Source organism: Vulpes vulpes, chromosome 15 (assembly GCF_048418805.1).
Source record: "Vulpes vulpes isolate BD-2025 chromosome 15, VulVul3, whole genome shotgun sequence".
NCBI lineage: Eukaryota > Metazoa > Chordata > Mammalia > Carnivora > Canidae > Vulpes > Vulpes vulpes.
In genome coordinates, this window is record NC_132794.1 from 67,577,776 (window position 1) to 67,591,629 (window position 13,854).

The 13,854-nt window shown below is 44.9% G+C and overlaps 1 protein-coding gene across 1 annotated transcript in view; it reads left to right on the forward strand.

The window, feature by feature from the left end:
* The first annotated feature begins 2,082 nt into the window (after positions 1 to 2,082).
* RAB8B (RAB8B, member RAS oncogene family) overlaps positions 2,083 to 13,854 on the forward strand; it is a 62,229-nt gene continuing 50,457 nt past the window's right edge. Inside the window, exon 1 of the mRNA XM_026003559.2 lies at positions 2,083 to 2,325. Within this exon, the coding sequence (XP_025859344.1) occupies positions 2,202 to 2,325 (124 nt within the window). The 5' untranslated portion in view covers positions 2,083 to 2,201. The remainder of the gene's footprint in view (positions 2,326 to 13,854) is intronic.

The following is a 13,854-nucleotide window of genomic DNA, read 5'->3' on the forward strand; positions in this document are numbered from 1 at the left end:
AAAGAAAGATTTCACTGGTTTTTGAAGTTTTTTCCCCCCTTCTTTTCCAGAATGAAGGTGAGGATATAGAATTGAGCTGTCCATGCTTGTTCAGTCCTAGTTGAGTTCAAATTCACAGATTTGCCCAAGTATTGGTGGAGGGGCAGGGAGGCTTAGCCTGTGCCAGAGGGCAGGGCCCTTCTCTTGAGGGGACAGAAACTGACATTGACCTCCTTAGAGCTTTGTTCCCATCAAGTGGGCTCTAGGAATTAGACGTTAGATTGGTAACAACTCTCTGGGTACTGTTATCAATAAGTGTGAGTTACTCCTTTCATCTTCTTTCCACATAGAAGGTGAAGGTCAACACTGAGGCCAAGTGAATCTTTTGCCTAGCAAGACTAGGAATAGCGAATCACTGGCACTTTTTTGTGAAGTCACAAGGTACTCGAGATGTGTTTTAGAAAAGCCTGCTGTCTTGTTTAACTAACTGTCCCAAGTTTTTTCCTTATTCTAATGGTTGAGTCCATTGGCTCCCTTAATAACCTCCTCCAACCTTCTGGAAGGTATTTCCTTAGATCTAAAGTAAATGCCTAGGCCCATGGTTCTCAATTATTTTGACCTCAGGACCTCTTTATCCTCTCTGAAGAGCTTTTGTTCATGAGGGTCTTACCAATCAGTATTTGACATATTAGAAATTATTTTTTTAAAGATTTTATTTATTTATTCATGAGAGACACAGAGAGAGAGGCAGAGACACAGGCAGAGGGAGAAGCAGGCTCCCTGCGGGGGAGCCTGATGTGGGACTCGATCCCAGGAACCTGGGATCACAACCTGAGCCAAAGGCAGACGCCCAACCACTGAGACACCCAGGCGCCCCGACTATTAGAAACTAAAACTGAGAAGGGAGCAGAGATGGGAGACGGAGCCCTGACCGGATAGAGTTTCTCATCCTAGACCTCCTTAGCCTTTTCTTGCCCTTTGGCTTTACTTGAGCCAGGAAACCTCCTTTCCAGGAGATCTGGTGGGATTTCTGCCACTAGCAAATGGAAGAGGCCTGAACAATATATCCACAAAACATTTAAAGTGTAGTCTAAATTAGTAAGTAAAGGATTAAAGTGAGTATAACAGAATGCTGCCCCCCCCCCCCATTTGTCATCCACTGAGAGCTTACTGAGGGCTTAAAAAGTAACCATCACCACAAACATTTCTACAACGCCTGTGGATGTCAAAGTGCTTTCATATTAAGTTGTCTCTTAATTTTTCTCTACAACCCTATGAAAAAAGTTTGTTTCATGCCCATTTTGCAGGTGAGAAAACTGGGGCGCAGAGACGGAGCAATTAAGCTGCTGAGCCAACACTCAGTAAAATCCAAATCTTATTCTCTAGATCCCAAGGGTCATAGTTCCTGCTTTGCCACTTTATAGGGCGAGGGCGCAGACCTGTAGCACAAGCCTTAATATTTTCAATTCCCAGATTGAGCCCGTCGCCTTGTAGGGGGAGGGGGGTGGTCTGCAGAGCAGATCCTCTGAAATACCCCTGGGATCTGGCTCTGGTCTGTGCGAGGAGAACATGACTGGGGCTCAAGTTAGAACGGCAATCATTCCCGCGGAGCTCTGCCACCGAGGGGCTGCGGGAGGGGGCACCGAGGCGGTGCAGGGCAGGAACGGACGGAGAAGCCGAGGCGCCCCGCAGATAATCCACAGGCTGCGCCCCCGCAGCGGGCAGCAAAGAAAGCAGCCCCGCTCCGGGTCCGGGCGGAAGAGATGCGCCAGTCGTGGGACTCGGGTTCCGAGGTCTGGGTTTGCAAGGCGCCCGCACACAAAGAAACCGTCAAGTTGAGTTCCGGCCGCCCCACGCGCGGACCTCGACACGGAGCCTTCTTTCCCAGCAGCGGTGGAAACGCCTCGTCCATCCGCTCGCCCCGCACGCAGCGCATCTTCCTTTATCCCCGGGGCCGCTCCGACCGCGGGCGCCGGGCACGCCCGAGGCTCCCGCAGGCAACTACAAGTCCCAGCAAGCCCCGGGACGCGGGCTGTGATGACGAGGCGCCCGCGGATTGGCCGCTCGGGGCGGGGCGCGCAGGGCTTCTCCAGGGGAAGGGGCGGGCTGCGGGGCGGGGCGAGCGGCGGCGGCTCGGCGGACACGCCCCCTCGCCCGCGGCCCCCTCCCCGCCTCTCTCCGCCGCTTCTCTCGCTCCCCGGTCAGAGGGCCGGAGCGAGAAGATGGCGAAGACGTACGATTATCTGTTCAAGCTGCTGCTGATCGGCGACTCGGGGGTGGGCAAGACTTGCCTCCTGTTCCGCTTCTCCGAGGACGCCTTCAACACCACCTTCATCTCCACCATCGGTGAGGGAGGGGCCGCGGCCGGGACGCGGAGTGAGAGGGAGATGGGGGGCGGGTGCCAGGGCCCGAGGGGAGGGCTGCGGGAGGGCTGGGAGCCCCAGCGAGGGGACCCCGGGGGCTGCAGGGCGGCGAGGGCGGGGGTGCAGGCGTGGGGGCGAGGGGCGGGCGGGGACGTGAGGCCGGGGGGCGAACGGGGAACTTGGGGGCAAAGGAAGGGGAAGGGGGAGAGAGCGAGAGGGACCTGGGGTGATGGGGGGCACGAGAGGGTTGGGCGAGTGACAGACAAGGCTCTTAGCGGGACAAAGTGTGTGTGTGTGTTGGGGGGGGAGACACGGAATCTCATGGAGAAAGAGAAGGGGATAGTGGGTGTGAAATGGATTAAAAGACAGGAAAGAGGAAGGAAATGCAAAGGGGGAAATGAAGCTTTGGGGGAATGGGAGGGACCTGAAGTAAAAGAGCAGAGGACACGAGGGACAGGAGAGGTGAGAGCCCAACCATCAGTAGGAAATTCGGAGGAACGAGTGACCGGGAGGCGAGGGGTGGGGGCCCCGGCCGCGGGAGGGCTGGATCCCTGGTCAGGGGAGGGTCACTCTGCAACATCGCAGGATGGGGAGGAGAAAGAGTTCAGGGGACCGGAGGGCGGAGTGAGGACAGGTGGTGGAGAAAGTAGAGGAACTCTGGGTGTGAGGCGGGGAGGAAAGGAGAAGCAGAACGTGCAGCCCAGAGGTCGCGCAGGGAAGAGGGAGAGGAGGGAAAGGGAGAACAAGTGGAAGGCATGGGCGCAGGACTTTCTCCAGCCACCGGGAACCCTGGTTACCATGTTCTGTCTCCCTTTGCTGTTGCTGCTCAGCTGCAGGAGAAAGAGCGAAATGTGACTAATGGTGGCACAACGTACGCAGTGTTGGGTCGTGCTGTGCGCGTTAACCGGTGTTGGAATTGGTGGCTCTTGGGAATGGCTGGTCAGGGGAGACGGGGTTCACCCCTTCACCACCATCTCCTGACAAACAACATTTCTCAACTTTTTGAATTCTTGGGCCTGAAGGTTTAGGGACTTCTCAGCGGAGGAATTGGTCTTACATCCTGCCTGCCTTGCCTCCCTGTGCATTTTGCCTTGGTTTCTAATTATCACTTGCTAAATGAATCACAACACGCAAGTGTACCCCCCCCCCCCCCAATTACTTTGAATTAATTGTTTTTCCTGGTCTTGGCTGGGAGCTGTCCTTTCTACCTTTGTACTGGCGGCCCTTGTGCTCAGGTATCAAAATTTATAACTTACCATAAACCGAAGAGCAAATCAAAGCTGGCTTTAAGCTGTCTATACAAGTGACCTTAACATCATTCCCTTTGTTAAATAAATAGCTGCAGTTAATTAAGTACCTTAAGAATCTTAGCGTTTGTTTGTCTGGGTGATGCTTGTGGTTTCTACTAGTAGCTCACTTAAGCACCTTTCACATGGTTCTTTTGGCATATTTCACTGTGAATTTCTGGGATTATTATGGGGCTAGTGCTATGGTAACAATCGTATTTGAATATTGTATGTTTTAAGGATAATTTGCCTTTTTTTTTTTTTTTTAAAGAATGGCCATAGAGTGCACTTAAAATTGAGAACTAGGAAAGTCTATGGTTTGTTTGTTTGTTCTGGCCTCTTTCATATGGATTGAGTGCTCTGAAATCTCCCTGGTGTTATGATGTCTGGGTTTAGGGAAGTTTGAGTTGCAAGTTCTTGGCAGTCATTATTGAGTGGGACTTTTTCTTTTCTGAGGAAGCAGATTTTAAATGTCATGTCTCAAGTATATTCCTAAGAGACTTGGTGGGAGCTGTCGCAGCAATTAAAGGACGTTAGTTTTGGATGCTGGTACTAATTTCAAAACCCCCGAATAAACCTTTTGCATTGTTGATTGTATAGTGCAATCCAGATGGTAAAGGACAGTTTCTAACAAGTTGAGTGGGTAGCCTTTTGTCCATTCTCTGTGTGACCCTCCCAGAAGCATTCTCCTGTGTCAAAAGTGAGTGAGTCTTGCTGATGCTGTTTCTGTTAAGTTCCTTGCATGACTTTTGCTCATTTGAAATAGCTTTGTTAGTTTCCCCTTAATTTTTGTCCCACATTTCCTGTAAGGGTATCTGCTTCCTTTTGTGATAGTCGCTTTTAAAAATTACTCTTCATGCTGATGGCTTAGAATCTTTCTTGTATGGATTTTTTTTTTTTTAATTGAAATTGGTTCTGTGAAGGGTTGCAGCTATGAAGGCAGGAAAACCAGTGTCCCGAAACTGTGTGGAACGGAAGGTAGACGTTAAATGGGATGAGTTTCATATGTGATCTTGGTCTTTATATTTTCTGTGGGGTGGATGTGGTTAAAAGAGGCTATATCTGTGTCTTCAGTTGACTTGGAGGAGGGGAAATCCATGCCTCTTATGTAGCCCCAGAGCCCAACAGGAAGTGGTATCGCACTGCCTTCAAACAGTAGAAAAATTTATATACCTGAAACCTCATGCTTTGCATTTGAAATGAAGCTGGGAAAAGAAGGTGAGTATTACCACCATTCTAGTGGAAAAGGTTCCATGCATTCTTCCCTAACCACAAACATCAGCTTGGGGTGTCCACATCTCTAGCAGCAATAGCACCCCCCCCCCTCCCCAGGCCTCTCCCCCAATCAGCTGGTGATCTGAAGATGCGGAGCTGGTGGTCCATCTCCTTCCAGTCCTAATTATTTTTTGAGGTACCTGGGTGTGTAAGTTCTTGGGCTTTTCTGACTGGGTTTTGACAGGGTCTGCCTCAGCCTTGCTGATGAAACTCGATAAGGTCAACATCACAGGAAAAAGCTATTTCTTAACGGCTGAGGTTTGTGTGTGCACTTTGGTAGGTGTGTATGTGTGCTCATTTCTTCCGTGCAGATACATACTTAGTTTTAATGTTGCTTTGTCAAAGCATATTTTTAAGCCGTTTTTTTTTTTTTTTAAGAATTTATTTATTTATTCATGGGAGACACACAGAGGCAGAGATATAGGCAGAGGAAGAAGCAGGCTCCCCTTGGGGAGCCTGATGTGGGATTCGATCCCGGGACCCCGGGGATCATGACCTGAGCCGAAGGCAGATGCTCAACCACTGAGCTACCCAAGTGCCCCTAAGTCATTTTTAAAACAGGCATCTGCCATCTTTAGACCCTGTTTGATAGTGGTTTTGCTGTCATGAAAGGAAGGAAACAGTCATTTTGATTACAGATAAGGCCGTCTCTTGAGTACTTTCTTCTCATTTATTTTTTTTTTTTTAAGATTTTATTTATGTATTCATGAGAGACAGAGAGAGAGAGAGAGAGAGAGAGAGAGGCAGAGACACAGGCAGAGGGAGAAGCAGGCTCCATGCGGGGAGCCTGACGTGGGACTCGATCCCAGGTCTCCAGGGATCAGGCCCTGAACTGAAGGTGGCACTAAACTGCTGAGCCACCCGGGCTGCCCTCTTCTTATTTCTCTAAGATTCTGCTACCTTCTCTGATATTCCAGCTCCTCTCATTTCCTTTATGCTCTTGGGGATGGTGGAGGATGCATTATCTTTCACCTGACCCATGGAGAATCTTTCAGTGTATCAGTCAGATAATATTCCTTAACTATTGAGTAGGGATGTTTTATCCATTTGAAATTATAGGCCCAGTTCCTAGGACCAGCCAGCCTTTCAGCTCAAATGTTTGAGAACTGAAAAAAAGTTTTTTTCTTCTTCTTCATCTTTAAAAAAAAAAAAGTTATTTACTTGAGAGAGAGACAACAGAGTAGAGAGAGCATGGAGGGGGCTGAGGGAGAAGCAGACTCCCTGCAGATCAGAGAGTCCGATGTCAGGCTGGATCCTAGGACCCCGGGATCATGACCCGAGCTGAAGGCAGACGCCCAACCAACTTAGCCACCCAGGTACTCCTGAAAAAAGTTTCTCAATGAGCTCCCCCAAACCTCCCACGTAATCATAACTAATGTTTTAAATGTCTGCAAGATGTGATGTTAAGACAAGTAGGAAATAGTAATACAGTCAGCTCTGCATTATATTTCCTGTGGGATGTGGATGCAGTTTACTATTGATATGAGGCTGTACCAACACCTTGAAATGGCCTGTCCTGAGCAAGGGGCTGCTGATAGAACAGAAAGAGAAAACCCAGCCCTGTCCTTTCACCTCTAGCTGGACAATGTGAGCTTCTTCCCTTTGCTGTCTCTCCCCTCCCCACCACATCCCCTTTCCTGTTAGGGTATTTCCTGAGTGGTTTCATTATTTAGTATAGTCATAGTTTGACAGTAGAAAGAGTTGGAGATTATCGCCTTTCTGCCCCTGCCCCAACTGTGTCAGTAGGAAAACTAAGGTTATGTTGACAGTGTCAAGATCACACAGCTGGTTGTCGTAGAACTTCTCATGAGCCCCCTGGGTCAAGTTTGTGTGACTTCTCACAGTTGAGCTGCTGCTATTTCTGATCAGTCTGATCATCGTCTCCATATAAATCTAAGTTACCACCTTTTCCAGGGAGGAATTAGATTTTGCACATATGCTTTTCTGCGAGGAATTTCTCCTAGGCATAACTCAGCATATTATGGCTGTCCTTTGCCCTTTCTTTTGTGTCCCTAGTTACAAGTTGGAAGATCAAAGTGCATCCATCCTGTCATTAAAATTCCTTCCACGTGCAAAATTGCTAATGAAATCATGTTAATAGCAGCATGCTGGTTAATTGTTGCAGCTTGGTCTCATCAGAGCACTTGTAGATGTTTTATTTTGTAATGTTGCATTTTTTTTTTTCTTGGATTCACTTTTCCTAAAATCAGGGGTTGGCAGACTATGACCACGGGGCCAGATGTGGCCTGCAGGTTTTGTGTCATTGACAAGCAAAGAATGCTTGGTAACGTTTCTAAAGGGTTATTAAAATAGAAAACAAAGACCAATATGCAACAGGGACCATCTGTGTTCCACAGAGCTTAAAATATTTACTGACTGTTCCTTTATAGAAAAAGTTTGTCGACCCCAGCTTAAAATTAAAAACTGTTTTTGGTTGGTAGCAATTCAAGGCTTTTATCAAGACTTATTGACTGAAAAACAAACTTTGTCATATTTACATTTTTATCCAAGATGTTATCAACATTTGGCTGAGCATAATCCAGATATGTAGAGCAAGTTGATTTTAATTTTCATAGTTGTTTTCCTTAGTTTCAGCCTCTCAAGCAAAAATATGCAAGGAACATGCAACTTCAAATTGAACATTTTGTACATAAAGTCTTACTTTAATGTCAGTTGTCTTCTCTCGAAGCTGTCAGATTTTTCCCTCTGATAGTTTTCATAACAATACTCTTTCAGGAAGAGTAGAACTTAATGCTTGATAATAAAGGGTTGAATGTAACCTTCTCAATTCATGTTCTAGTGAATGGAAAAACAATTCAGCAAATTAAGAATGGGTATGGGGAAACTGAGTCTTGGATACAATATGGATGTGTTTTAAGACTAAGCATACTTGAGGGGCACCTGGGTGGCTCAGTCAGCTCAGGTCATGATCCCAGTCCTGGGATCGAGCCCTATAAAATAAATAAAATCTTAAAAAAAAAAAAAAAAAGACTAAGTGTACTTAAAAAAAAAAAAAAAAAGAGTTTTGCCAGCTGTTCTACATGGCAGCAAATCAGGGAGGAGGTTCTCTGGGCAACAGCACCAAGATTGTTTGGACCTACTGAGAAAGCTGGAGGGAAATGGGTTCGGATATTGTCTTAGAGGGAAAAAAGTCTAGCCTTTGAAGACCAGGAAAAATTTAGCAGTTGATTTTTGAATTAAATCCGATAACTGAATCTGAAAAGAACCATGGAACCAGAAGTGGAAGACTGAAGAGCTGCTGGCATGGCCTGGAGGCTGGATCTGGTTTAGGTCTGCCTGCCTGCAAACGGGGCCGTTCTGGGGACCAGCTCTCTTGGGTGTATTAGAATTAGGGATATTTTGCAGGGAAGAGATTTCACACAGGATGCAGAGAGGGTTGGAGTGGGGATGGAGAAGTAGATTTTAGCTAGTGAGTAATATTATGGAACATAACATAATTAGGGAGCTTCTGAAATATAAGTAGCAGATGAAGTGGACTGTTCCATGTTGGGTGTTAGCATGGCGAAGGTAGAGGAGCAGTGGGTCTGCAGTCAGTTCACATCCTAACCTCTGCCATTCCTAGTTTTCTGGCCTTGGTAAGTTACTTGTCCTTCTAGGGCCTTAGTTCCTTTATCTAGAATGGAGTCTAATAATATTATACCAACTTCTCAGGGTTGCTGCGAATTCCCTAGAGCAGGAATCAAGCCTTATTCACCTTCTAAATCTCTGAGGCCTGTATTAAATGACTCATCAACTGGATGAATGAATGGCTGGATGGATGAATTGTGAAAGCACTGCATGAGCTATAAAGCACTGCTTGAATTTTGGTTATTATTCTCTTTCATAGTATTATAATTAGATTATGTCTGAGATAAGATCAGAAGTGCTTAATTGGAATCCTTAACACAAGAATGGTATTTTCCCCAGTAAAAAATTGTTACATATCTTTTATTACCGGTTTTAAAGGGATGTTTTAGACTAGGTAAGATATCACATATCTTTCAGTCTCCATAATAAGCTGTTTAACACCCCGCTTCCAGTCCCCCACTGACATAAATACCAAATAGAAAATGAGTGAAATCACTGGGTTTGCTTTAGAAGAGCCATTTCAGCTTTGTCTCTGCCCATTAGCTTCAAACAATGCAACAGATGCCTGTTAACAGTTTCGTGCCCAGTTTTAATTAGCAGATGGAGGTCTGTTTGTGTCTGTACTCTGCCCAGTGCTTGTTTGAGTGACAGGGTAGTGAGTGGATTGGAACTGGGCTGGGCATGTGGGTTGAATAAAGCCAAATTCTGTTTTGAAAAAGATGAATATAAACATTTATTGTATAGAACTTCTTGTGTATCTCACTGGAATGGCATGGTGTCTAGAGTAAAACTAATGTTTACAGTTATGTTCTCTGCTCTTCCTACTGCTCTAAAATTACCTAAGGTAGAAAAAAAATTGCCATTTCATGGCTTAAATGAAGGGCTTTACTGTCATGAAGTGGCTTTCTTTGGAGACCCATTTCAATATTTTGGCATAGTATGTTGAGGAATATGCAAAGCTGGGATCCAGTAGACTTGAGCATGAATGCCAGCTCGGCGGCTGGGTGGCGGCCACCCGCAGCGCTGCCTCGTGGCATCCTGAGAGACCGAGGGCTGTGATGAATTCCTGACCTCTGCCTCGGTGATGGAGGGAGAAGGTGGGTGGCATCGCCCTTCACATTTGCCATCTCTTTCCTGAAGTGTATAGGTTTGCTGTACATCATCTTTGGGCTAAATTTTAGTATTACAAATATTATCCAGGAGTGATAATTGGATACGTGTTATCTGGAAATGTGTCCTTTTCCTCTGCTTGTTTTGTGTTTAGAGATTTTTCTTATTTTGAGTCAAATTAATAAGAACCTTAAAGGAATTGGGTACCTGATTGTCTTTAGAGGAAGAAACGTCTGCCTTTTTATTTTTTTATTTTTATTTTTTTTAAATTACTGAGTGAGTAACTCTGGACTTCTTTTGGAAAGCCACATAAAGTGGTGGAGGCAATTGGATGGAAGCTGTTCTCTGCAGCAGACCTGTTACTTGACTGTGGTGAAATACCTTTTTTCTCTGTCTTACCTGCAGCATTCTGCATCAGTTTGATTGGGCGCTTTGGTATTTACCTGTTGCTGAACCTTTGGACATTTTCCAGGTAGCTCTCACATTCCTCAGCCCAGAATGTTAATTCTTGGTTCCTAGGAATAGATGCTAAAGCTCTCTGTGTCCTCATGTTCATCAAATTTAGGCTTGCTGTCACTAAGAGAGAGGCTGGGACAGTGCTAGTGGCAGTTCTGGCACTGCAGAACTTCAGAGCACTTTGCAAAAGCTAGGTTAGGTATGGAATCCCACCTCATCATAAAAAACCAAACACAAGGCGGCTAAGCAATGTGTAGTGTTGCATAGCTTTCTGCTGGCAGAGCTGGGACTGGCATGACTTCCCCACATCACATTGAAATTTTGCATATTTTGGCAAATAACTTGGCAGTAGTTATTTTAATAACTTATAGATGTTTTCCTGATATAGGAAGTGGAGGGATAGTCTGTAAAATACACAGTCGAGTTTTGACATGAAATATAGGGTGATCTATTTAAAAGTTGAATTGTTAGAGTGTGTTTCTTACGGCCCGATGCAGAATTTATCTGGAATAGGTATCACAAAATATTCTGATCTCATACACACAAATACACAAGGTCCGTCACAAAGAGTAAATAAATGAAAGTTTGCTTTGTGAGCAGTGACTAACCCTACTATAATTTGTTTGTTGCCTCTGAATTTGGATGGGGTAACTGTTCATGGCTTTCAACAAGGAACTTTTCACTTTTTCTTTTCTAAAGGTCTCTGAATAAAATCTTGAGATAGCATGGGAAACAATTTTTTGTTGGGAGTTAACTCATTCAGTTTTGGAATGATTCAGACCACTGTCTCAGTTCACACTTCAGTTCACGAACACTTCACCCCTACCAGGGCTGGGGGAAAGAGGTTGTTGGATCGGGAAGAGGAAAAGAATGAGAACAACATTCTGCCCTTTGCCCCTGTCCATTTCGTTGGCTACTCTTTCAGTCTCTTTTGTTTTTGTTAGTCGTTGGAGAAACTATTAGATAAGGAATTAGAAACTTCTGCCTCTTAAGAGTGTGAGCATTGGGGCATCTGGCTGGCTCAGCCTGAAAAGTGTGTGACTCCTAATCTTGGAGTTGTGAGTTGGAGCCCCACATTGGGTATAGAGATTACTTAAAAATAAAATCGTTAAGAAAAGGAATACATAAAGGGTGTGACGATTAATGGTGGCTTTGACTTTATTGCTGACTTATATTGTTTAGAACTTGTTGGTAAAGAATTGGTGCTTGTCTCAGTCACAGCCAACAATGAACAGTGACAGGTTAAGTTGTCGAAAAAAAAATTTGACTGGGTACATTTCCCATTTTGTCTATTTACTATTATTTTGAAAATTTCCAGTCCTACAGAAGCATGACAAATTGGTGGGACAAGCAAAATAATTCCTTTCACTTCCTGAAAATTCCATTTACTTATTTATTTATTTGTTTGTTTATTTAATTTATTTATTCATGACAGACACACACAGAGAGGGGCAGAAACACAGGCAGAGGGAGAAGCAGGCTCCATGCAGGGAGCCTGACGTGGGACTTGATCCCAGGTCTCCAGGATCACACTCTGGGCTGAAGGCGGCGCTAAACTGCTGGGCCACTGGGGCTGCCCAGAAAATTCCACTTATAATCAAATTTTAAAACATGCATACATAATATCAGATATGTCTCTCTCTTGGCCCTTCAGCCTTCAACCTTGACAAATAACATTACATTTGAAATTTGTGTTGTGATCTCAGTATACAATTTAGCACATTTTTTGTTGCAATCATCTATTATTGCAAAATATATAATACCCTGAAAAACAATTGGTGCATGTTTGCAATCAGCCCTGCTTAAGCCCCTCCCAAGGACAGTTAGATTGGGCCTCTTTTCTCATTGTGAAAGGCAGATACAGGCTTCGATGGTTTTCATAGTCTCTTTTGGCTGCCGCATTCTGTGAGTCTATGAAATCAAGTAGTGTCTGTAAAGAAAAAAGGGTTTGTCCGTTCTTCAGTTAATGGCTATGGACGAGGGTTCTTTTTTGCAGGTGGATACTACTGTCTTGATGACATGAAGACAGAAGGAAGAAATAGTAACGCTAGTTAATTTCAGCAAAGCCTGTGTTGATCTTGTAAATTGGTTAAATTTTTTGTAGTTCTAAAGAGATTGCTTAATGAATTTGAATCCTGTCCTTAAAAAAATGCTTTGGTTCAAGGTGCCTGGGTGGCTCAGTTGGTTAAGCGTCCAACTCTTTGTTTCAACTCAGGTCATGATCTCAGGGTTGTGAGATCAAGCCCCATGTCCAGCTCTGTGCTAGGCATAGAACCTGCTTAAGATTCTGTCTCCTGGGGATCCCTGGGTGGCTCAACGATTTGGCGCCTGCCCAGGGCGTGATCCTGGGGTCCTGGGATAGAGTCCCACGTTGGGCTCCCTGCATGGAGCCTGCTTATCCCTCCGCCTGTGTCTCTGCTTCTCTGCCTCTCTCTCTCTCTCTCTCTCTCTGTGTCCCTCATGAATAAATAAACAAAATCTTAAAAAAAAAAAAAAGAAAAGAAAGATTCTGTCTCTGTCTTCCTCTGCTCCTCCCCCACCTAAAAAAATGCTTTGGTTCGAATAATAAAGCTAAATGTCACCAGAAAAATATCCACATGAAAGTTGGAAAAATATTTCTTTGAGAAGAAAAGCATAAAGTATTTTAAAGTTATCTTGTTTTCTTTACATAAAACGTGGTGAGTGAAGTAGGTGAAAAATAGTCTTAAAATATTAAGAAGTTTTTTTGCTGCTTAGGTTTACTGTGCTAACCTTCCCTTTGACAGATGAGGGGCCCGAGGCATGGAGATGGCTCCAGGTCCCACAGAGCTAGGCCTTGAGCAGCAGTGTTTGGATTTTAAGTCTCTTTTCTCTTGCACCTCCTCTGCCTTCACTTCTCTTGCTGTGAGAAGACACTAGTGGTATAGCAAACAATCTGGGCATAGCCAACATTCTGATGGAGAAAATTCAGGGATTGAACTAGGAGATGGAGAGTCCAAACCCATCTCTGCTCTTGATGAGCCATTTACTTTTAGTCAGGCTTTTAGCTTCTTCCGGTGATCTTTGCTTTCTTTCTTTCTTTCTTTCTTTCTTTCTTTCTTTTTTTAAAATTATTTTTAAATTTTATTTATTTGTTTGTTTGTTTGTTTATTTATTTATTTTTGATCTTTGTTTTCTTACCAGTTAAAAGGAGAGGCTGGCAGTGGGGTGAGGTTGCTTATGAAGTTTAAGTTTAGGGTGGGAACTGCAGAGATTTTCTAAGTTCTTTACTAATGTCAGACACTAAGTTATTCTTCTTTTCACTAACTTTACTTATTCAGCAACGTTGTTTCATTCACAAAATTTTGAGAGAGGAAAGAGTAACAGGAGGAGGATTGCCATCAATTTAACAGGATGATCAAGAGGGCTCCAAAGGGGTAAACAGAAGAGGTTGTGAAAGCGTGGAAGAGAGGTAGAGGAAAGTTTCTAGGGGGGAATGGCATCTAAGCTAAAATCAGAACCCAAAGGAGGACTCAGTTGGGCAGAATGGGAGAGCACAGGGAGGGAGGGCTCCCCGCAGCAGGTGCACCAGACAGCATAGCCCTCTGGAGGAACTCAGGTCACCCTGCTTGGCCAAAGCCTCAGTGAGGTGGGAGGTGAAGTTGAAAGACATCAGCGGGCAGGTTGTGATGGGCTTTAACCTGCTCAAGGGTCTGGACTTTGTCCTGAGAACAGTGGGAGTCACTGAGGGTTTTATGCTGGGGCCGGGTAGGTTAGCAGACAGTATCCGTGGCCTCTTCCCTCATTTGGACCCCTGTGTTTCCGAAGGGCTTTCACTT